The 22,816-nt window shown below is 45.1% G+C and overlaps 1 protein-coding gene across 1 annotated transcript in view; it reads right to left on the reverse strand.

The window, feature by feature from the left end:
• TLL1 (tolloid like 1) overlaps positions 1 to 22,816 on the reverse strand; it is a 180,635-nt gene that overhangs the window by 18,513 nt on the left and 139,306 nt on the right. Inside the window, exons 13-18 of the mRNA XM_020280268.2 lie at positions 22,461 to 22,656; positions 19,771 to 19,896; positions 17,485 to 17,645; positions 14,289 to 14,469; positions 5,205 to 5,330; positions 2,547 to 2,674 (exon numbers count right to left, since the gene is read on the reverse strand). Coding sequence (XP_020135857.2) covers positions 2,547 to 2,674; positions 5,205 to 5,330; positions 14,289 to 14,469; positions 17,485 to 17,645; positions 19,771 to 19,896; positions 22,461 to 22,656 — 918 coding nt within the window. The remainder of the gene's footprint in view (positions 1 to 2,546; positions 2,675 to 5,204; positions 5,331 to 14,288; positions 14,470 to 17,484; positions 17,646 to 19,770; positions 19,897 to 22,460; positions 22,657 to 22,816) is intronic.

Raw genomic sequence — 22,816 nt, forward strand, 5'->3', positions numbered from 1 at the left:
TGTTGTTTGTGCAACATGAGGCCGAGTGTTGTCTTGGAAAAAGATTGCCCTGTCTCTAGTGACCGGTCTCGGCCGCCTAACCACAGACATCCGCATCATGTCATCCAACTGACGGCAGTAGATGTTGCTGCAGTGGATCAACCAGGTTCCACGAAGCCACAGTGGATAATACCAGCGCTGGACCGCCAGACACACACCACTAAGCTTTTCTGGATGAATATTCGGTTGTGGACTGTGTTTCCACACTCCATAAAAAAAAGAATCACCACTTACACAGAAGTGAAGATGAGACTCACATCAGACTTATAAGAATCCATCAAAGGCAGAAAAAATAGCAGAGTCAGGTGCTTCGAATGCAGAAAGAGAATTCCCACCCTAGAGTTCTGGGTGCCTGAACACGTCTCTCGGGTGCGCTGCCAGACCTGCTCCCGACACAGTGCGGGAGGGAGCTCTTCGCTGACACCCAGCGAGTCTTGGCCCTGCACAAACACACGTCTCCCTTGACATCTGTTTTCCCGGCTGCCCTGGCCACCTGCACCGCTGATCGCAACAGAACTCGGCCTCCACGCCGAGGCCGCGGGGCTCGGGGCAACACGGACGCTCGCCCAGCCGGGACCCTGGGCCAGCCGCCAAGTTGTCCGGCGCTGTCCCGGCTCGGTGGCGGCTGGCGCGAGCGGCATCGCCGCCTGCAACGCCCCTCACGGGTCTGGCAATCACGAGACGCTCCGTGCCAGGAGCGGAATGGTCGGCGGCCGTCTCCGATCTTATCATAACTCCATGCGGGGACAAGGCCTGCTTGTTGACCAAGAGGAAAAACTTCGCCGGAGAGGAGGGGCCGCACAGAAAGTGTTGCAGACAGCCTCACGGCTGGACCGGACCCAGACTAGCACTCGGGGCCTGGCCAGCGCGTCCCCCCGCTGCCCGGCACAGCACTCGGCAGGGAAGCGCTGCAATGTCTGCCGCCCCCGTTTGACCCCTTTGGGTCCCGCTCTCCCCGCACTCCGCGGCCGGGACGAGAGCTGGCACTCACGAGTGAGCGGAAGGCCGGGCCGGTGGGCGGGACTCGGAGAAGGCGGGCGGGAGGCACACGCCACGCTCACACGAGAGTCGTGCGTGCAGAGTGAAGCACACGTGGGGAGTCTAAGGACACGCCCGTGTCCCTGCACAGAGAGCCACACGTCATGCGGAACATCAACGACATTCTACAGACCGTGGGACAAAACGGGCTTGGCCGTGAGAAGCCGTGCGCTCTGCACCTGAGGCACCAGCCTGCAGCGGCCGGCGGGCGTGCTCAACGCGCCGTCTGCCACACGCGGAACAAAACGTGTTTTTCCTTGGGGCCACCGTGTTTTATTACGGAAACAGAATAAAAACTTCAAAAACAAAATGATCCTTTCTGATTCAATGAAAGATTTGTTAATTTTAATTTTCTTTCTTTTTTTTTTCTTTTGAGACAGAGTCTCACTCTGTTGTCCAGGCTAGAGTGAGTGCCGTGGCGTCAGCCTCGCTCACGGCAACCTCAGACTCCTGGGCTCAAGCGATCCTCCAGCCTCAGCCTCCTGGGTAGCTGGGACCACAGGCATGCGCCACCATGCCCGGCTGATTTTTTCTATAAAATTTTAGCTGTCCAATTAACTTCTTTCTATTTTTGGTAGAGACAGGGTCTCACTATTGCTCAGGCTGGTCTCGAACTCCTGAGCTCAAACCGTCTGCCCACCTCGGCCTCCCAGAGTGCTAGGATTACAGGCGTGAGCCACCGAGCCCGGCCATTTTTTATTGTTTTCTGTGCTGTGAGTTGAAAAATAGTGCTTGCGGCTCCCAAGGTGAAGAAACCTGTGAGTTACATAGGCTTCACGAGGCCCCGGGCTCAGCACTAGCGTGAGTTAAATACAACTCACGTGGCAGTTAATGTGTTAAGTGAATTATTATTTTATTACTCCCTAGCTGAATTTCCGATTTTTCTCTTGCTACTGAGTTTATTTTCCACATTTGGAAACGCCATCACCAGTAACACGTTGGGAGGTGCAGCCTGACATCTGTAGCAACTTTGCAGTGGCTCCTTTTGAAGCACCCAGGATCCGCCTGCCGCGGTGGCTCACGCCGGGAGTCCCAGCACTTTGGGAGGCCGAGGCGGGAGGATCACTGGAGCCCAGGACTTTGAGGCTTCAGTGAGCTGTGATGACACCAAGGGATTCTACCCCAGGGGCCACAGAGCGAGACCCTGTCTCAAAAAAAAAAAAAAAAAAAACCATTCAAATGCAGTGGCTTCAACAAAATTAAAACAAAAAAAATTTAATTAATTAATTAATTAATTAAAAACCCACAAAAAAGCCTCGAGGACGAGACAATCTGGAGGACAGTGCAGAGTCCCCTCGACCTGGGAAATCAGCCGCCTGCCTGGTGTGGGCAGGAAATCACGAGAGGGAACCCTTCCCCCGCTCCTGCGGCTCGACACAGGCACAGGAACGCTCCCCGTCCCGTGTTCCCGAGCGCACGGAAGACACGGGCAGCCGGCCCGACGGACGGGGCCGCGCCCTCTCACGTACCAGCCTGACGCGGTGGCCGGGGGTGGCTCTGATTGCCCAGGTGCACTCCTTCCTGCTCGGGTACTTGTCCGGCCAGTTGGGGCTGGTGAGGGGGCCGCTGGGGCTGTGGATCTTCTGCTCACACTCGGCTGCACGGAAGAGGAGGAGGACACGGTCAGTGCAGAGCCTGCGTGCCTGTGCGCCCACCGCCCGCCCGCCCCGCGGAGAGACCCTCTCGGACCCCGGCGGTCGTCGCCACCCAGTCCCCACCGCCACCGTCTCCCGCTCTGGGAAGCAGGCTGCTCATCAGCGCCACTCGAAACGCAGTGTTTACCACGAATCAGACAATTGCCTACAAGAACATGAGCCCCTGCTCTGGACCGCTGGGTCTGCAGCTCACACTTCAACAGAGCAACGTACGTGGACAATTAACTACGGCAGTACTGGGTATGCGCAAAACGTCTAATGCAACACCGCAGGCTAAAAAAATCAATGGGTCATGCCATTTTCAGTTCTTTTTTTCTTTTAACAGGAACATCACTTACAGCTGATTAACATCATTAAAGAACTTCACGAATCTTGCATTTACATTTGCTCTCTCCCCTAAGCTATGTATACTCTTGAATACCTCAGTCACGATTTGAGCCACTGAGACAAACTAGCCCTCATTTCATCAAAGCAAAAGGAAAAAGCCCTAAAGGAGAAAGAAGTGAACAGCTGCCAGCCATTCTGAACTGACTTCAAAGAGTCATCTCCTTATCAGTTAGCATCACGTTTTTAGTTTTTGTCACAACTAAAATAACCTCACTTTAGACAAGACCTTTCCACACTGTCAATATCAGATTTCAAAAACATTTAATGTCCTCAGGCTGTGTCCATTCTCTGTGACTTAGGAAGCTTTACCCTGTACACCCCTGTGTAGACTGGGATTATTTGTTACGTACTGTGCATTCCATTCTAAGATACAAATCATTTTCTAAAATTTTCTGAGCGATCTACTTGGGATGGTTACACCTGTCACCCTGCTGTGAACAAGCAGCTATCGCTGCTGCCACCGTTGCTTTCCTTAACACGAGACCTCGTCTTGGCTGGGCTGGGTTTGCAGAGAGAGATGTTGCATCTGCCACAGAGGAATGCAAAAGAGAGGAGGGCGAGATTCAGCCCCTGTCAAACAATCGGGGATCACGGTAGCAAGACGACAGCCTCGAAAGTCTGATTCCAGCGACGACAGGGCTTTCTGAATCCCTCCGCCCCTGCCTTTGCCTCGACACCTGCCACGGGAAGAAGTCTGCAGCGTCTGGCCAACCTCCCAGGAGGAAGCTCAGAGGCTGGGCTGTACAAAAGCACCTGTCAACACTGTGGCCCAGGTGAAAAAAAACCCAACCCGATCCCTAGCGACAGAGATGAGCTTCATTCAGGGCTCACCTGGGTGTCACTGCCTCTAGAGGAAAGTTCCCTATAAAATCATTTATGGAAAAGATTAGCTTCTGCATGTCCTTGCTACCTGTGAGTATACATGGGCTATGCACATAACCTGCAAAAGCTGTCTCATTTTTTTTCCCTCTGAATTACCTTCCATGTCTGCAAAAAAACAAAAACAACCAACAACAAAAAGCCCCAAACCAGGACCTGTTGTCCAACCTGTTGATTTATTTAATAGCACATCTTACTAAGTTACAAATATCCTGCTCATGCATGAAAGCAGAGACAGAAAAAATTCTGCTTGCACGTGATTCTGCACAATGCCGCTACCTCAACGAAAAAAAAGAAAAAAGATCCCGGACATGTGATCATACTGGAATGGAACAAGGGTCAATTCAGAATACTCTCTAATGATCTGATTATTAGAATGTTATAGTCACTAGGATATCACTCTAATGTACACAAAAAGTTCTTATCCAACTGTGGCTCTATACGCCGACGACTATAGTTATAAAATTTGCCTTCGCAATTCTCCTTTCTGAAGAGGTATACACCCAATGCAAGTAGAAAATTCAAGAGCAGACCCTCAAAGGAAGAAGTAAGGACTGAATACGTGTTTTTTTGTTTGTTTGTTTCCCTCTAGTGCATATTGGCCAAGGGGATTAAGATCGTTGTTTCTAAGAAATCCTGGAATTCTCTAAGGCCTTGGGGACAAAATCTGGCAGGGTTCTCCTGTGCTACCAGCACGCCGTTTCTGGCCCACGGCCACGACTTAAAACTTTAAATGGCAGAGCAGCCACCCTCTGCAAATGTCTGTCCTCTGTTTGGCATTTGAGTCCGACTCTCTTGGTATTTAGAGGGACATTGCTCGTGTAGCACGTGCACGAGATATTTTTAGGGGGGACATTATACGAAATGCAAAGCGCTTAGCAGAAGGTCAGTCTGCATCTGGACGGTGCTACGGGGTCTGCTTGACACAGAACTGGGGACCACGTGGGGCTTTTCTGGCTCCCAGATGGCACAGCCGGGTCTGTGTCTCTCACACGAAGCTACTCTGATGCCTCCTACGTGTGAAATGCCCATCCAAGAGCACGCCTCGGGTCTCTGAACGTGCACGCAATTCTATTATTATTATTTTTTTTTTTGGCATTTTAAATAGCCACGACATCACTCACTGCAACGACTAACTTTACTTAGAAGCCAAACCACACGACATTGCACGTGCCTTCAGGAAAAGAGCACCATTGCTCCACGTACCTTCCTTGCAGTCGTGTTTGTTGTCGTGCAGCACGAACCCGCTGCGACACTGGCACTCGTAGCTCCCCATGGTGTTGACGCACTCGTGCTGGCACCCGCCGTTGTCCTTGGAGCACTCGTCCTTGTCTAGCAGAGAGACAGACCCCCACGGGTTAGCAAGTAACTCTGAACGCAAAGCACAGCGAAAGGAGAGTCCTTAGCTGCGGTTAACAGCGGCAGAGGGTAAACCAAGTCACAGCTTTTCCTGCTCCCAACATAAAGCCATCAAAGTTCATGGCTTCTTAGTTTCACCCTTTCCTTGTTTAGCTTGATCCCTGTACCACGGATAGAGTGCCCACCACCACGTGGGCTGCGCTGGCAGACTTCAGCAGCCCTCTCCCACCCTACGCTGCGGTAGGAGCTTTGAACTCACGGAAAGGGACATCAACAGACAGTTTTCAGATTACCCCTAAGCATTGACTGCTAATTTTGAAAATGAAATTTAAAGCGTGTGTAGTTTGAATGCAGGCAAGGAACAGAATATCAACCACGGTGCAAAGACAGCAGCTAAACAAGGGTCCCAGATGTGTATGTAACCACTTTAAAAAAAAAAAAAATCACTCGGCCCAACTACTGGAGTCGATTTTTTTTTCTTTTGTCATCAACTTTGCAGCTGCGCTTGGCATGAACGCATCTGGACATCCCACAACACCCCGAGAGAGGAGAAAGCATCGCTAGACTATTCTGAAGAAGAAACTCAGCCCGTATACTTTAAGCAGATCTACTCTGGCCGACCGGTTTATTAGTGAGTGATCCCCTAACTAAAAGGGCGCTTAGCGTGCCAGAGGTGAAGGTGAGAGCAGGAGACAGGAGCTTTCAGAAGCAGCCAGCGAGACCTCTATGGGGAGAAAGCCAGGCGCGATCAGCGAGCTGTCAGTCCAGCGCGAGGCACCGCCCAGCGCGCCGTGTCACTCGGCTGTCATTCGCCCGGGCCGGCTCGTCCATGAATTTCGAACCTGGCCGATTGCCCCCGACACACACTTGTCACGGGACGTCACCCAGATGTCCATCACTCCCCCACGGGAGAGCAGGAGAGGACATAGGACAGTCACGGAAGCGAGGCCCAATTCAAACTTCACGCTCAGCTGGTCTTTCTGGTGAGCGCCGCAGAGCACAGGGTGGCTTGCAGAGCTCGCGGCGGCTCGCAGAGCAAAGGGCGGCTCGCAGAGCACAGGGTGGCTGGCAGAGCTCGCACGCTCTTGCCTTTTTATCAAATCCAGACCCATTCTACGGAAACAGGTGCAGGGAAGATATTTGTATCAGAGAATCTGATATTAGCTTTTAAATAGGCATCTATCTTTCCACTTTGGGATCCTAGTTCGACGACATAGCATAGACGTGCTTTAAGGAGATATTCACGTGCTGGCTGCGGTAGAGCATTTTAAACACAGACGGGCAATCTCGGTTTTTAAAGAACGTACCAGAATCAGTATGTCTGTGATTTATGTGTTCTACCTATCCCTGGCACTCCCATTACTCTTCCAACACACACTACGGAGAGTAAGCAAAAAGCAAATGAAAAAAGTAGAACAAAGAAAATTATTCTGTAAAAGAGCACCAAACATCGGAAAGTATAAAAAATCAGAAGTTAATAGAGAATTAGCTCTGTAAGATTAATTTCAGAGCAATTTATCATGACTTCGAGCCTGTACTTGCTTAACGATATCAGCAGTGAGAACGGTAGTCTAGAAACCACGGAAGGCCCACACAGAACGGGCGGGTGGAACCCACACCTTCCCCACCTGCGTTTTCTAATTCTGACAGTTGCGCAGAAAATTATTTGAATTTATCATTTTATGATGACTTCTCAGAGGCTGTTTACTTAAGAAGCGTCTGAAAAATGCTTCCTCACGAGTGAATGCAGAAATATAGCTCATCTTTGTCAAATGGAAAGAGCCGATTAAAAAAACTCTGATGCCAGAACCACTCTGAAATAGACACAAGTTTTTTTACGAAGATATTTACATGATGGAGGTTTCGTGCACTTAAAATTAGACCCGACAGCACGGGCTTTAAGCGTACTCCGGCTCGACCAGGTTTCTGAGATCTGTCTGCAAACCTGGCGAGTGCAGGCAGAGCAGCTTAAGAGAGGACCGGTCACCTTTGTCACTGCCCGGCAAACAGGGGGACGCTCAGAAACTGCCCCCCGAGGTAGAAACCACCTGAGTCACCCTTGTCTCGGTGGCTGTTTGAACTGCCATGCGTGAGAGACACAGAAACGTTAAAATACAGACGTGGACACACGGACTATTCAATAGCACATGCATCGCTGTTGGGCGTTCAAATGCATGGTCATTTTATAATGAAAAACTTCCCAAGACATAACATACTCCTCACGTCTGAACTTCACTGCAGTGGAAATGTCAACCACTAGCTTATACCTCCAAGTATAATTAGCTTCAAGGTTCGATAGAACATGAACTGACCTAAGGTAAGGTCACTAAAGAGGAATAGAATCTAAAGTAAAGCCAATCCTATGTCGCCAATCATTCGTATTTATGTTGTGCTGGAAAAACAGTGATTTCAAAAGAATTTTTGGAAGAAGAAAAAAAGAGGAGGAGGAGGAAGAAGGAGGGAAGAGAGGAAGGAGAAGAGATAGCAAAAAGGGATGAAGAGTTATTATTATTTTTATCGAGTCATTATTGTCTAAGTGTCTGTTATTTTTTTTACTTTTCCAGTTTATCATTGTTTCCCGCCTTCCTCCCCACATCCGATATTGCCCAATTTAATCGAAGTCATCAGTTAGGCTCCTATAATATATTTATGGGTTAATCTAAATTTCAGCTAAAATTCAAAACTGGACTGATCACAATGGTAGCTAAGAGCAGCAGAGGAAAGTTACGTCCAAAACCATAGCAGGTAAAACTGTGCACCTCTGTGTGTGTCTAATAGTCATATGAAAAGAGAAAATTTCAGGAAATCATTGGAATACTTAAAATTATCAGATGTTTTATATCATGCAGATCCAAAAAAATAGCTATATTTTGAACAGTATTTTAAGTTTTCTAGGGAGTAGCGAATACAGTGTGGCTGTTTTAAAACTACTTGCTCGAACAGCAGTTAGTAAACTATTGCAATTAAAGTGAATGCCAATTTTGGATTATTCATGCTGATGAGAAACAGCAACACCATAAAAGACAAGTTCTGCGAATTATATATTCTAGATTTTTTATTTATGAAAGGTCATTAAGCAGGGACAAGCTGTTAGCTAACATGGCTGGCTTATGTTTTCACTTTCCCGTTTGCCTCTTAGACAACAGCTCTCTGTTCTGAGGAATGAAAATCCAAAGGAAGGAGAAGGCAGGAGGGAGAGCATTGAACATTTCTCATGGTGTCTGCATAATAAACTTAATAACTGATAATTCTGTCAATAATTTATCTGAAATTTTCTGGCATTTCCATACACCAGACACAAAATACAGAGGAAGTAGTGTTTATTAGTGCTGGAAACAAATGTTTTTTTTTTGCAGGAGAAATAAAAACATTTATTTTTGCAGGTGGAGATCAGCCCCTTCTTTGGAATGGACGTGTCTGCCTTCCATTCCCGTGTTCCCCGTTAGGGAAAACGGAGAAGGTGTTTTCCCATTGGGGGGTGCAGCACCCCCATGACACTACCAGACGTCCTCAGTCCGTGGGTCGTACATACTGGGCGGGACTGACGCGGCAACCTGTGTCAAGTTCTTGCAAGATTCAAAGATAAAAAGTTTCTCTCTGCAGAAAGCTTCCTTATCTGTAGGAGAGAGAAGTCAATGGTCCAACGCAACAGAACGGAAACACGCAGGACCTGAAATCAACACTCGTGCACGCCACACGCAGAGCACACACAGATTCAACACAGGACAGCCGAGCACGTAATCACCTTCCCAAACGCACAGAGAAACTCTACTGAGAGCTGCAGAGACGACAGAGACAATGTGCTCTTTTGATAAACCATGCAGAGATCTAAATTTCATGAATAATGAAAACGTGGAAGCAGGATTCAAAAATCATCTAAGAAAGTTGTAGTAGTGTTACCATTTGCAATTAATCAAGTCTCACTGGAGTCATATGAGGTTGAATTTCCTCTACAGAAACCGACAACCGTTCTATGAGAAAAACCACGTGCAAGAACAGCCGTGAAGAAACAGCCATACACAGTGAAAGGCAGCTCAGACGAGGAGCCTGTCAGCGGAAAGCACTCGAGTTTGAGCCGGAATGACTGCAGTGGACAAAGCATTTGGTCTGACTCCCACATCTGCGACAGACAAATGAACCGGGAGTCAGGAAATGGGTTTTACTCCGTTTCTGCCTCTGAGCAAGTCACGGGCTCATCAGCAATAGTTAGATCACATTCCCATTAAAGTATTCCCTGAGGGAGAGTCCTATTAAATGGGATTTATTCTTCAAATTCTCTTCTCACTGTTGCCGAGGTTGTAATTGAGTCTTGTCATTAATACGGGGTTGCCGAAAGATGGTGGGAAGCCTGTGTGCTCAGCTCCTGTTGCCTAAAGTCATCTGTTACGTCGCACCCAAATAATGAGTACCATAATTACACGTTTAAAACCATGTCGAAAAACCATGTCGAGTTCCCAGCTGTTGCTGTTTTTAAATGTACAGAGTCCTACTAGGCTGGGTGTGGTGGCTCACACGTGTAATCCTAGCACCCTGGGAGGCTGAGGTGGGAGGCTGAGGTGGGAGGCTGAGGCAGGAGGATCGCTCGAGGTGAGGAGTTTGAGACCAGCCTGAGCAAGTAACTGTAAGTCTCTAGCAAAAATAGAAAAAATTAGCTAGGTGTGGTAGCTCACTACTTCTCCTGGTAGTCCCAGCTACTCGGGAGGCTGAGGCAGGAGAATTGCTTGAGCCCAGGAAGTTGAGGTTGCTGTGAGCTGTGGTGATCTACTGTATTCCAGCCCGGGTGATAGAGTGAGACCCTATCTCAAAATAATGATGATAATAATAATAATAAAGTCCTGCTAATATTTCCTTTAACCCATTTAAAGAAAAATAACTTCGCTCTAAGCAGAATATAGTTAACTTTTCTTCACCACTTAAAATAAGTAAACTGTATCATGTACACCCTGCAGAGTTGAAAACTTGTGTTCAAATACAATATCATATAAAACTAAGCTTGGTTTTAATGTTCACATAAAGTAAATAATTATGTTTAATGGAATAACACATTTCATTCAGTCCAAGAAAATAACAGCATTATTATCTGTTGGACGACCCATTGTTGGATGACATATCTTCTAGAAAATGCCTGGTCACTACAGTCTCAATTAGCTAAAAGAAGATAATTCCATAATTATAGACACATAATTCCATATAATGTCCAAATAGTCCTATTTTGATATTCCTAATTTCTTTATTTGCTTTAATATTACTTTGTTATATCATTTTTTAAATATACCATGGAATCAGTGTAGCACATTACATGTTGATTTTATATATTTTATTCTATCAAATCCAGTAACTTTCCAATTTTCAAGCTGTGGCATCTTTATGGCTAATTCATGATATTCCATCGGAATTGACGTGTGAAACTTTCTTAATTTTATGAACACGGAAGTGATAGAAATCATTCATGTTAATTATTCTGCTAATAAATTCTTAGAGTACCCTTTCAATTCCAATTCTTAAATCTCAAAAAAATGCTCACTTATAAATCTGAGACTATGTGCAAGAATAGCCAAAATCTTTTATGTGATTATTGTATTAGGTATTATTATGTAGGAAATAATACTACAAATGTATTATTTCTCTCTATACATTGAGATTCGAATATATTTCTTTACCTTTCTAACTGCTATATCACTTAAGTATGTGAAACCTAGAATTTATTTTTAAATAGCTTTCTTTTCTAAATAATGTGAAATCACTTATTTGCAAATGTTTTTAATTATTATTAAATTTCTTGAAAATTATTAGATGCTCTTGTAAAAAGAACATGGAAAACAATAACTGAACCTATCATATTCCTTGTTAAGTTTTCATAAAGCCAAAACTACTGAAATGTTTAGAACACCAGCTATAAACATAAGCATTTAAGACTGCCTTCATAAATTAGCTCTTGATTAATGTAGATAATATATTAACACATTTATTTGATTGCCTGTAATAAGATAATTAGAAACTTAATTCAATATTTTTTTAAAATTACCTTATGCTAAATATCTATTAACTCGTGAATAAATAGATGGATTTAAAAATTCCTTCACTTGCAAAGAAGATCAAAGTCTATCAGGCAATGTCTGCAAACTAGAAATACTTTAGGCAACAGGCAGGTAGAATATGACATATGTGTCTTTCTTCTGAAGTTATTTCTTTATTTAGATCAGAGGAAAACTCTTTGACGAAGATCGGAGAAAGCCAGGAGGCACCATCTCCGCCGGAGCTTTCTTTGTACTTTGACAGAACAACTCCCAGCTGCGACCCTCCCACGGGCTCCGCTGTCTGCACAAGGCACGGGGAATTTTACGCCTAGATTTCCACGAATATTGTGTCGTAGACGACTTTTTACACCACGGAATCCCCGACCCATCTGGATGGTGCAGAAGAGCCCACAGAGGGCATTTGCTGGGAACTGTTCACAACTTTCCTATCGTCCCAACATTAGGCTGTGCCAAATTTCTGTCCCTACCACAGTATACTGAGATCCTTCTTCCAGATTTTGAAATGTCGCTTTATGACAGGGTCCCATTCTTGGAGGCAAACGGAAGGGTCACTTTAGTGACTCTTGATTCCTATGCTAAATTTCTTTCGAAAGGGGTTACAATAAACCCCATAACGTGCCGTATCCGATCCCCCAGTGGTGAGTTTTGACATTAAAAAATAACTGTCCGCTTTGTGAAGTCCAAGGTGACTACGATTCCCATACTTAGTTTCTAAGCGATACAGTTACAGAGAAGTATCTGGCTGGTAACACACGGTCACACAGGGTGATACTTAAGGCATCCGCGGAACTCTGAACTGTAGGCGCTTTCAGTGTGAGCAGATATTTTATAAAACAGAGATGAAGACCACAGGCGCTCACGGGACGGGCAGAGCTCAGCTCTCTCTGCACCTGAGTGGCAAGAACGAAAGACGCACGTCTTACATTTGGACAGTGCTGCTCTGAAGACACAAATAAACAACCTGTCTTTAAGATTTGGAAATAATTTTTGCCTGGCCAAAAATATTAGAAAATGAATTTTAAATATTTTGAGTAACTAAATTTAATTGCACTTTCTAGTCAGCATTTATAAGCCTGTATTTTTTTTTTTTTTTTTTTGGAGATACAGTCTCACTCTGTTGCCCAGACTAGAGTGCCGTGGCGTCAGCCTAGCTCACAGCAACCTCAAACTCCTGGGCTCAAGTGATCCTCCTGCCTCAGCCTGCTGAATAGCTGGGACTACAGGCATGCGCCACCACGCCCGGCTAATTTTTTCTATATATTTTTAGTTGTCTAGCTAATTTCTTTCTGGTTTTTTTTTTTTTTTTTTTAGTAGAGTCAGGGCCTCGCTCTTGCTCAGGCTGGTCTCGAACTCCTTAGCTCAAGCTATCCACCTGCCTTGGCCTCCCAGAGTGCTAGGATTACAGGTGTGAGCCATTGTGCCCGGCCCAACCTGTTTTTAAAGAAATTTTAAAAAATGAAATAGATGACTAAGGTCATGTGAAAAGGATCCTGAATACTTCAAGTATTATGGCAGAATTAATTTACTTCATAATTTTCATTTTTAAAATACATATTTAGATGATTCTAAGATAAGTACTCTTGACTCTACCCAACTACTGGGTTGCCTAAACCTTGAAAAATACATGACATATATAAAATAGGGAAGTCTTAAAGAAAGCCTTCCTTTCATTAAAACAGGACAGTAAAATTGCAGTTTGAATAATATAAAATCTTAAATGAATGCCCGAGAAGAATTTTTAAAAGGTAATTAAATCTGGGCGAAAAGAAGGGAACAAGGGCAAGGCGCTGAAACCCGCTGCGTTTGGAGGCTCTTTTGTACGAGCTGGAACTCAGTGGAGCTCGCAAACCATTAACCTCAATTACTCTGAAAACCCCCAACAAACCCTGGACATTGTAAATCTCATTAATTTTAAACACATGGGGACCAGAATAAATGGACTTTGAATTAACTCAATCCAAATTACCTCATATTAAAACATAATTGGCATTCAGTGGCTTCAAGTTGCAGAGGCAGGCCATATCGCCACACCAAGCTTCATTACAATTTTATCCGGTTTTGAAGTTTCGGAATAATGTTCCTCTTTTTTAAAAACATTTTCTTTATTTAAATTTCAGAGTATTATGGGGGTACAAACTCGAGTTATGAATTTATCCATCCTCTATTCCCCCTCCATTCTGAGACTGAGAAAATAAGGAAAATTCACTGAGGTTTTCGTATATTTTCATAAAATCTGGGGAGCCGTTATCAAATTTCGGCTTTTTAAGAGGGACATGCACTTTGAGTTGGTTAAACTAAATGTTAAATTCCGAACACAGAAGTGCAATCCATTAAATATACCTGATGCTATATTATCTTTACTAAAATTATAATTTCCGTATTTCCAAGTCACTCACTGCAATCATTTTTATAGTGATGAGGCAAGGCATGATTTTACTATTAGCCTAATAATAATGAAAATATAAAATAAGAAGACATACGTCACTAAATTGTAAGAATAAAAAAAAGTGTTGCTCGAATGAGGCCCCGTTTTCCAAAAACAAAGAAAAACTATTTTGAGAAAACTGCCATTTTTTTTTTTTTTGAAGTCTGGTGTTGTTACTGCCCTCTACTTGCGGAGAGTAAAGTCACTGCATGAAAATAGTACTGTGCTTACTTTTGCGTTGTGTCAGCCCGCGTAATGTTTCCTTAGACTTTATACAAGATCTAATTGTTTGAGGGCGACATTTGCTTCGCTAATATTAGAATATTGGTATTCTAATTCCAAGCGAACACCGTTAAGCCCAGGGTCAACGGCCGCGCACTCTTTGTACCTCCAAGGTGGCACACAATTGAAGCCCACACGCACTGAAGAGCTGTCACACACGCCCACGCCACACGTGACTGCCCCTACCTGAGAAGAAGTGTGCTCTGAAGCCCTTCTTGGACACGGTGTTGTCAGACCTGAACTCGATCCTCATGTTGTTGAGCTGCGAGGTGATTACCTCGGGCACTTCGGCGCCGCAGAACCTGCCGTGCAGCTTGGACTCGGCGGACAGCCCACTCCACACCTCCACGTAGTCGTACTTGCACACCTGGGTAGACAAACTGGAATTAACATGCAAAGGGAAAAAAAATAAAATAAAATCCAGAAAAGGATTTGGCTCTGAAGCAGAGGCTTAGAAGAAAGACAAACCGGAGAAGAGTTCTGCTCTGAGTATCTGAGACCCGCGGATGCAGATGCGTGCTTGTTTGAGCGTACTAATAGCACGCGTCCTTTCCAAAAACACAAAGAGGGAAGGAGAACTGTCGAGATGGATATTTGTTGAGATGATGTGAGCAACAATCGCTGCCTCTTTTTTAAAAAATAAAAATAGTTTAAATTGTCCGTGGGAACTATGAAAGTGCTCGGCATGTACTCTTGTACTCAGCACTGACAACGATTACATGAAACTGGTACACTTGGCCTATGCAACAATCACTGCCAATCCTTTTTGCTGTGGAGGTGGAAAATCCGAGGTTCACAAATTTTTATATGACGTGCCCCAAATCACACTCGTACATGGCGCTGCGGTGACTAACACGCGTGGAATTTGGGGCCAGTCCTGTTCTGTCTCCCAGAAACACCACACTCTAATCTCAGAATAGCACCTGTAGTGACTTCCAGAGTGAAAGACAGACACTTAGTGTATAATGCAAAAGGTCCTTCGCCTTTCAAGCTTATTAAAAGGACCGATTCCTCTTAATTTCCTCGAGTTGCTAGGTATCCTGTGGATCTGCAGGATCGCAAGCACGTGGGACTGGATCCAGGGGACGGAGGCAGGAATGAATACTGAAATGAGGCCGGCCCACTCGGATTTACGTGCAGTGTACTAACAGCATCAACACGGAGCAAGCTAAATGAATGCCAGGTGTTCTGAAGCAACGCAACGGCCACACACAGATGTTTCTGTCACACGGGTTCACAAAGTTCCAGCAGGGCACATGCTGGAGAACACGTCTTGCATGAGTGACCTCATTACGTAAACGTGTAATTAGCAGGGTTTAACAATGCATATGATTGAACCCCGGGGCATGGTCTGTCCTTTGAAATAACGTCAACTCAAATCACTGGTTCTTGCAATATTAATTAGGCGGCAGATAAGCAGAATGCTGCTGGGGAAATGAAGTCACCTTCTACCCGCTTTGTGACAACTGCCACTTCGGTTTAGAGAGGGCACCAAGGCAACACAAAAGGACACGTCTGTGGCTAACGTCTTCCGCGATTCACTGCCCTTCAGGACATCAACGTGACAGACAGAGCAATGACGTTCTAAACTCATGGACTCGTCATCCTGTAAGTCACATTTTCTCAGGACACATTTTGTTTTAAACAGCCAAGATTCCAAACTATGAAAACACACAGGATTCTGCACCAGCTGTTCCCACGGTAACACCGTTCATTATAAATTAGAGAATTCTGGGCTGTATTAACGAAGTTTGTAAAGAGCTTTCTACGAGTGAAGAACTATTACCACAGCCTTTCAGACCACAGCGCCCCATCTGTGTAAAACCATTCGCCCTCCTCCTCCCGAATACAAACCTCCAGCCTTCTTAGAAAGATCTACCGATGAATGGGTCAAAACGACACACACAGCTTGAGAGAAAACTACGGGAGTGGAAGTCATACAACACCAAGTTCATATCAAATCGCGGAACTGGTAGGGAAATTATTGTTTTCAAAAACACATGGATCATATAAAAGTTTTTCTAAAAATATTATAGAAATCATTATTTTCATTTCAATGTTTCCTTGAATTTGAAGCAACTATTAAAGGAAGATGATATTTCACATTGACAAATTATGTTAAAAGGATAAGTTACCATCTTTGCCGTCATAAAACTTAATGTGAACAACAACAAAAAATCTCGGACAAGCATATCGAGTTCTAAAATGCCACAGTTCTCTGAAGTACATAAGCTCATCACATTTCAGACTTTAATATCCTTTAAGGGAACACAAAAGTCAGCTACCTGTTTTTACCTTAAAGCTATCAGTAAGAGATTTAAAAAAAAATAACAAGTGCCTGGGCTACTGCAAGTAGAATTAAGGAAAAAAATGTAATTAAACGGAAAGAAAGAAAAGTAGACAGAAAAGCAGCAGCAACGTCAGATATATGAAGGCAAAATTATGGCATAAACCCCACAAATATTACCAAAAATCACTGCCCAAGGGGCACAGGCAGATATATATCAAAGGAAAATAATTTTGAGTTAATTTTATCAAATACAGAAGGGTTGAATCATGTTCACTTGAAACTACACACAGAAAAAAAGTTGTTGGAGAAAGGATGCAAAATAAGTTAGTAAAATAAAATAAAAGTACAGAGGATTAAACAAAACAAATGTTTGTAACCTTCTCTCTGGAATTAAACCAGCATCGACCAATCATACAAAGGACATTTTTCTAAAAGTTATCATCTCAGGCTTGACATTGCGTTTGAACTTGGTGTGTGTGTGGACTAGTACATAGGAATTTTCAAATAAATGATCTCCCTTGTTTAGGTGTGGCTACCTGACAGAACATCTGTAGTAAAGCTACCTTTTGTAAAGGAAAAAAATAACTTCCGCTAAATGCATCCTTTATTGAGGTTAAAAAAAAATTAATCTTTCTTTGTGAACCATGAGCATTAAAAACAAAATAAAACAAAACAAAACAAAAAAACTACTTACCTAATGAAAATATACCCATTTCCACAAGTAAAATATTCCAGGTTATCCCAGATGGATATTGTTTGTCATGACTCAGCCAGTGGATTTTGGGTTTGTTTTTTTTTTTTTTTTCTAGAAAAGTCTGTGTGTCCTGAAGCTGACCCTGAATACCCCACAGTTTTTTAATGAACCAGGGAAGTGGTACGTATTAAATACACCAAGTAAAAACTCCCCCCGGATAATTTCCAATCTCCCAGAAACACTCAGCTCTCATCCGACCCCATGAGAACCACAGAGCAAGGCGTCCACACTGTCTTGCTGCAATCTTTCCTTGCTGTCTTCTTCTTGCCTAGTTTGCCAGTCTGCCTTCAGGGACTTCTACAACATGATAAAAAGAATAGCGCTTATTCCTCACTTACTTCATTGCCTTCCAATTCAAAAGTCTCGAACTTCACGGAGATCCGGTACTGGGTGGGAGCCACCACCTGCCACACGCAGTTCTTGTTGGGCGGGTACTCCTTGGGCCAGCCCGGCGTGGTGATCGTGCCATTGAGCTTGGTGAGGAGCCCGCCGCAGGCAGCTGGGGGGGGGAGGGAGAAAACGGCGGGTGCTTTTAATAAAGTCACCCCTCTTAGCACCAAGCGCCTCAGTATTTAATCCCAGCCACCTTCTGGATTTCAAAGTCTAGAATCTGCAGTCCCTGCTCCTTAGTCTTTACACAGTTACTTTAATAACCAAGTCCCATTTACAAAGTGTGATTTGGTAGCTTTGGAGCAAAGTATTGTGGCCATGGCAACACTTTAGGTCACAGTACAGTCGGGTGAGCGACAGAAAGAAAACTGGGTCTCGGTCTTCCTATCTTTCAAACGGGTATAATAACATCTTGCGGTTCCCTGGCAACTACAGAATTAAGAGAAAAATAAATGGGTGAGCACTGATCGTAGTTTTGTGAGAATCAAGGAAAAGACACATGCAAAGCACAGGATAGTCTGATATAGTGAGAACAAAACTGTTTTCTTTCTGTTTCCTCAAACTCTTTTTCTTCTCGGACAAGGAACACTGTGTCACTGGCAGGCGGAATAAATTACGGTGAACAGAATGCGTTTGTTGTTCTTTATTCCTATGAGGGAGATACACCCACAGCCTGTGTCGGGAAGACACAGACAGGTGGTGGGTGGAGGGAAGAAGGGATTCATAAAGATCTAGATCTAGAAGCAGAGAGAAACAGACACAGATATTTCAAAACACACAGACACAGTGGGCTGGTGTCATGGATGGAGGGTGGGCAGGTAGATGGATCTAGGTCTAGACAGAGACAGAGGTACAAGCAGATATAGACACATTAGTAGACCGATCTATCTATCTATCTATATCTACCTACATACCTATATCTAAGCAAGGCCGCCTGGTGATGAGTGGTGGAAAGGGCTGACTCTACTATCTATCTACCTACCTATCTATCCATCCATCCTTCCATCCATCTATCCATCCATCCTTCCATCCATCTATCCATCCATCCACCTATCCATCCATCCATCCATCTATCCATCCACCGATCCATCCATCCATCCATCCATCCACCCACCTATCCATCCACCTATTCATCCATCCATCCACCGATCCATCCATCCATCCATCCATCCATCCATCCATCCATCCATCCATCCACCCACCTATCCATCCACCTATTCATCCATCCATCCACCGATCCATCCATCCATCCATCCATCCATCCATCCATCCATCCACCCACCCACCCACCTATCCATCCACCTATTCATCCATCCATCCACCGATCCATCCATCCATCCATCCATCCATCCATCCATCCATCCATCCACCCACCCAGCTATCCATCCACCTATTCATCCATCCATCCACCGATCCATCCATCCATCCATCCATCCATCCACCCACCTATCCATCCACCTATTCATCCATCCATCCACCGATCCATCCATCCATCCACCTATCCATTAATCCATCCATCCATCTACCCATCCACTGATCCATCAATCCACCCATCCATCCATCCATCCATCCATCTATCCATCTACCCATCCATCCATCTATCCATCCATCCATCTATCCATCTATACATCCATCCATCTATCATCCATCCACCCATCTATCCATCTACCCATCCATCCATCTGTCCATCTACCCATCCATCCATCTATCCACCCATCCATCCATCCATCCATCCACCCATCCATCCACCCATCCATCCACCCATCCACCCATCCATCCACCCATCCATCCATCTATCCATCCACCTATCCATCCATCCATCCACCCACACATCCATCCATCCATCCATCCACCCACCCATCCATCCACCCATCCATTCATCCATCCATCCACCTATCCATCCATCCATCTATCCATCTACCCATCCATCCGTCCGTCCGTCCATCCATCCATCTACCCATCCATCCATCCGACCGTCCGTCTGTCCGTCCATTCATCCATCCATCCATCCGTCAACATCTAAGCGAGGCGGCCTGACGACCAGAGGAGGAGGGGCCGACTCTAGGTCAGGGTTGGGGAGGTCCCACATCGGCCGTGACTGTGAACTGAGCCTTCCCAGCCGAGGACAGAGGTCGCTGTCCACACGGGGGACAGGGTGGGGACGGAGGCAGGGCGAGAGGAGGAGGACACGTGGAAGGAGGGACAGGGCCGGGCCGGGCAGCATGACCCCCTACCTTCGCAGCCCCTCCTGTCGGGGCCCAGCTCGTAGCCGGGCTCGCAGGCGCACTGGTAGCTGCCCAGCGTGTTGAGGCAGCGCTGCTCGCAGCCGCCGCGGTCCGGCTTGGCGCACTCGTCCTCCTCTGCGGAGAGGGTGACAGTCACAGAACAGCCATTTAGCTTTCGTGCACAAGCCTGGGAATCTTTTCTTAAAGACACGGCGCTCAGTGGCCGTGGATACAATTCACGATGGAGACAATTCACGGCTTCAGCGGACGAGCAGGAGCAACATGTAAGCCCCTAATGCATATGCAGGAATCCAGGTCGCCGCGGCTCGGAGCAGAACCAAGGGGAAACGGGAGACCGCGGCCGGACCTGCTAAGGTCAGCCGGTCTCAGACCCAGCGCCTGAGATCTGTGAGTCTGAGGTCAACGGGCGCCACGAAAGCCCAGAGATTTTCCGGAAAAGAAATAAACAAACTTACTGAAAAAAAGCATGATTTCACCTGATTTCACAGCACCGTTTTCCAGATATATCCATCCCCAAAAATGCTTTTTAAAGAAATGCCATTACTAAGAAATAGATCGTGGGAAATAAAATTAAAAAGAAATGTAATGCAGAAATTGACTGGACCTCTTTAAATTGAAAACATTATGTTTCTTATACAGGCATTTTGGTCCATAAAATATAATAACCTCATATTTTCGTAAATACTATATGTATAATTGTATATGGAAACATGAAAATGTATAAAATATATATTAAAACATATGCTACTTTTTAAAATTTTGTGATTTTTGTCATATGTCAATATTATGTCATATGATTTTATGATTAAAATGCAGAAATTGACTGGATCTCTTTAAATTGAAAACATTATGTTTCTTATACAGGCATTTTGGTCCATAAAATATAACAACCTCATATTTTCATAAGTAGCATATATACTATATAATTGTATATGGAAACATGAAAATATACAAAATATATGTTAAAATACATTCTACTTTTAAAAATTTTATGATTTTTGTCATATGTCAAGAGTATTATCATGTCATATGATTTCATGATTAAAGTTTATATGGCAGTGCACTCCATAGTCTCACTTTTCAGGGAAAACCTAAGTAAGTTAGGCAAGTAGTTAGCACCCTCTGGAGAAATCATGCACCTGCAAAACAGTTAGCATTGCTGATAATTCAATATACAAGTATCACATGAAGGAGCTTGACAGCATGTTTCTTCTGCCGTGAAATATGACATGTACAGCAAATGCTAAACAAGTTAATGTACATTTTAATACATGTAGTAAAGGTGCCAAGTTTGTCCACCTTTCAGTTTCTGTGGCGAATACCTAAACACCCCCAGGGAAAACACATCACAGTGCTCTTCTTCACAGCAGGGAAATATTTCCATATCTGTCACTCTGAATTTTGACACTCACACAACTGAATCCTTTATCCTAGTCTATACCATGTCATCTACAAAAATCAAGGTAAAGGACAATTTTGTTTTTTCTTCCTATAAAAAAAAATTGCATTCTATAATGATATACGAGTGCCTACGAATTTCCTAAATGCATAGTTGACGTTACTATTTGCACTAAAACTGCTTTCTTTTGCCTTCGGTAATACACACCAAACACGGGGCATGAGAATAAACTAAAGTGTAACTACGGAATTCAAAGTGAAAGCTAATCGGTCATAATTCTTTGTCAAAGAGACATGTCAGACATCACAGGCAGACACTCTGCTAAGGAGGTCGCAAACTTACATCCGACGTGGGCGAGAGCTACTCTGCAGCCGTGGGCTGCAGGCCGGGCCCAGTCTGCAGAGGAAAAACCGTCTTCCGTGCCAGTCAGGCAGGCGTGTGAAGCTTTCTCGATACTCACAGCTACCCCCGTCATTGGCATCCCCGCCTGAGCTCCTGCCTCCAAACTCTCCCAGTTTGGAAGAAAAATTATAAGAAAAAGGGAAGAAAACGGCCGGGCGCTGTGGCTCACGCCTGTAATCCTAGCTCTTGGGAGGCCGAGGCGGGCGGATTGCTCAAGGTCAGGAGTTCAAAACCAGCCTGAGCAAGAGTGAGACCCCGTCTCTACTATAAATACAAAGAAATTAATTGGCCAACTGATATATATATAAAAAATTAGCCGGGCATGGTGGCGCATGCCTGTAGTCCCAGCTACCCGGGAGGCTGAGGCAGAAGGATCGCTCGAGCCCAGGAGTTTGAGGTTGCTGTGAGCTAGGCTGACGCCACGGCACTCACTCTAGCCTGGGCAACAAAGTGAGACTCTGTCTCAAAAAGAAAAAAAAAGAAAAAGGGAAGAAAAACTGTCTGCCCTGAAACCGGTCCCTGGTGCCTGGGGACCGGTCAGTGCTAGTTTAGAAATGCTGCTGCCACCTGGAAATAATTTAATGAACTCCGTAGTTTCTCCCAGTCTGTACAACCCTTCCTTGGTCTTGCTATTTTGACTATCTCGTTCAAAACAAAGCACGCAGGCGGCAGAGTACCCTCCCGTGGTTCCGCCCCGGGCTACGGAACTACGAACTCTGGTATTCCACCGACAGCGCTCCCGTCAAAACCCACCGAAATGCCCTCGTGCCAACTCCAACTTTCAATACAACTTTCCCCAGGTCTCCCTTAACTGGGGGATAAATGCCCCTCGTTCCCGGCAGAGGAAGTCCCACACCGGCAAGCCATTTCGAATCACCTTTGAAGAAGTTGGCAGCGAAGCCGGCCTTGTTCACCGTCCCGTCGGAGACAAACTTCACCCACAGGGCGTTGGAGGAGGAGCGGATGTCTTCCGGCCTGTCGTAGCCGCAGAAGCGTCCTATCAGCGGGCTGTCCTCCCCGGCCCCGTCTCGAACTTCCAGGTAGTCGTAGGCACAGCTGTCGTGCCTTTCGACCTGCAACGGGTAAAGACTCGTGACCGTGCGTCTCGCTCCCGAACAGAACGCCCTCTGCAGGAAGACGCACGTGTTCTGGGCGCTGCTGCTGCTCCACAACACGAAGGGTCGCTTGTATCTTAATCGACACACCAGCATTTCTCGCGAGTGTGACCGTCAC

The sequence above is a fragment of the Microcebus murinus genome, chromosome 15 (genome assembly GCF_040939455.1).
Source record: "Microcebus murinus isolate Inina chromosome 15, M.murinus_Inina_mat1.0, whole genome shotgun sequence".
NCBI classification, from domain to species: domain Eukaryota; kingdom Metazoa; phylum Chordata; class Mammalia; order Primates; family Cheirogaleidae; genus Microcebus; species Microcebus murinus.